The 1,205-nt window shown below is 33.9% G+C and overlaps 1 protein-coding gene across 1 annotated transcript; it reads left to right on the forward strand.

The window, feature by feature from the left end:
* The first annotated feature begins 273 nt into the window (after positions 1-273).
* Positions 274-1,000, forward strand: LOC147502560 (uncharacterized). The gene is made up of 2 exons (XM_086604562.1): positions 274-805; positions 888-1,000. The coding sequence occupies exons 1-2, from the start codon at positions 274-276 to the stop codon at positions 998-1,000; spliced, it is 645 nt and encodes a 214-aa protein (XP_086460688.1).
* The last annotated feature ends 205 nt before the right edge of the window (positions 1,001-1,205 follow it).

The raw sequence follows: 1,205 nt of genomic DNA on the forward strand, positions 1-1,205 counted from the left end.
GAAGAGGAGATGATTAATGTTGAATTAGAAGAGAGAGTAAATGCTGAAGATGAAGAGACAATGAATATTGAAAGTCAAGAAGAACTTAATGAAGGTATGAATGAGAATGGAGAATATGGATCGACAAACTATTTTGATCCAGCAAATTGGGATAAGATTTATCATAAATATAGGGATTTCTTGGTCGAAAAAGGTCCAATAAGAGACAATGTTACTGATTTTCCTAGAGATGATGAAGGTAGACATTTTTCAACCTTCCACTACGTGTGACGTATGGATAATGGTTTGAAGCATAATCGAAAGTGGCTTGTTTATTCTCATTCGGTGGATAAGGTATTTTGTTTTTGTTGTAAGTTGTTCAAGCAACGAGGAAGGCTTTCTCAATTGGATAGTGAAGGATGTTCAAATTGGAAAAATCTTGGTGAAAAGCTTCAAAAACATGAACAAAGTGCTGAGCACAAAAGACATTTGAATAGTTGGTGTGAGTTAGAAAATAGGTTAGGAAAGAATGAAACAATCGATAAGAGTGTGCAGCAACAAATCAATCGAGAAAAAGAACATTGGAGACAACTATTATTGAGGATACTTGCTCTTGTGAAAGCTCTTGCTAAAAATACTTTGGCATTTCGCGGGGACAATGAGAAGATTAAGGAAGAAAACAACGGTATTTTTTTGAGCATGATTGAAATGATTGCAGAATTTGGTCCAATATTGCAAGAGCACATCCGACGTATTAAAAGTCATGAAATTCACTATCATTATCTTGGCCACAACATTCAGAATGAACTAATTCAGATGTTAGCAGGTGACGTTATTAATGCATTTTCTTTTGGGTATATAATCCGTGACACTCTATTACTATAAGAGTTATCATAATTTTTTTGCAGGTGAGGTGAAAAATACAATTCTTAAGAAAATTCAAGCGGCTAAGTACTTTTCAGTTATTCTCGATTGCACTCCAGATGTAAGCCATGAAGAACAAATGTCGTTGGTGATATGATGTGTGGATGTCTCAACAAATCCAGTTAAGATTGAAGAGTTCTTTTTAGAAATCAAAGAGATCTGATTGTTTGAAAGAGAAACTAACATTGTTGAATATATTATTCTCTCTAAAATAGAAATTCTCAACCTCATTTTTTACAAAAATAGAAGGATTGAAAGATATACGTACATATATGCACACGGGCTCGGGTTTTGGTTTTGAT

The sequence above is a fragment of the Coptis chinensis genome, chromosome 4 (assembly GCF_015680905.1).
Source record: "Coptis chinensis isolate HL-2020 chromosome 4, ASM1568090v1, whole genome shotgun sequence".
Lineage (NCBI taxonomy): Eukaryota > Viridiplantae > Streptophyta > Magnoliopsida > Ranunculales > Ranunculaceae > Coptis > Coptis chinensis.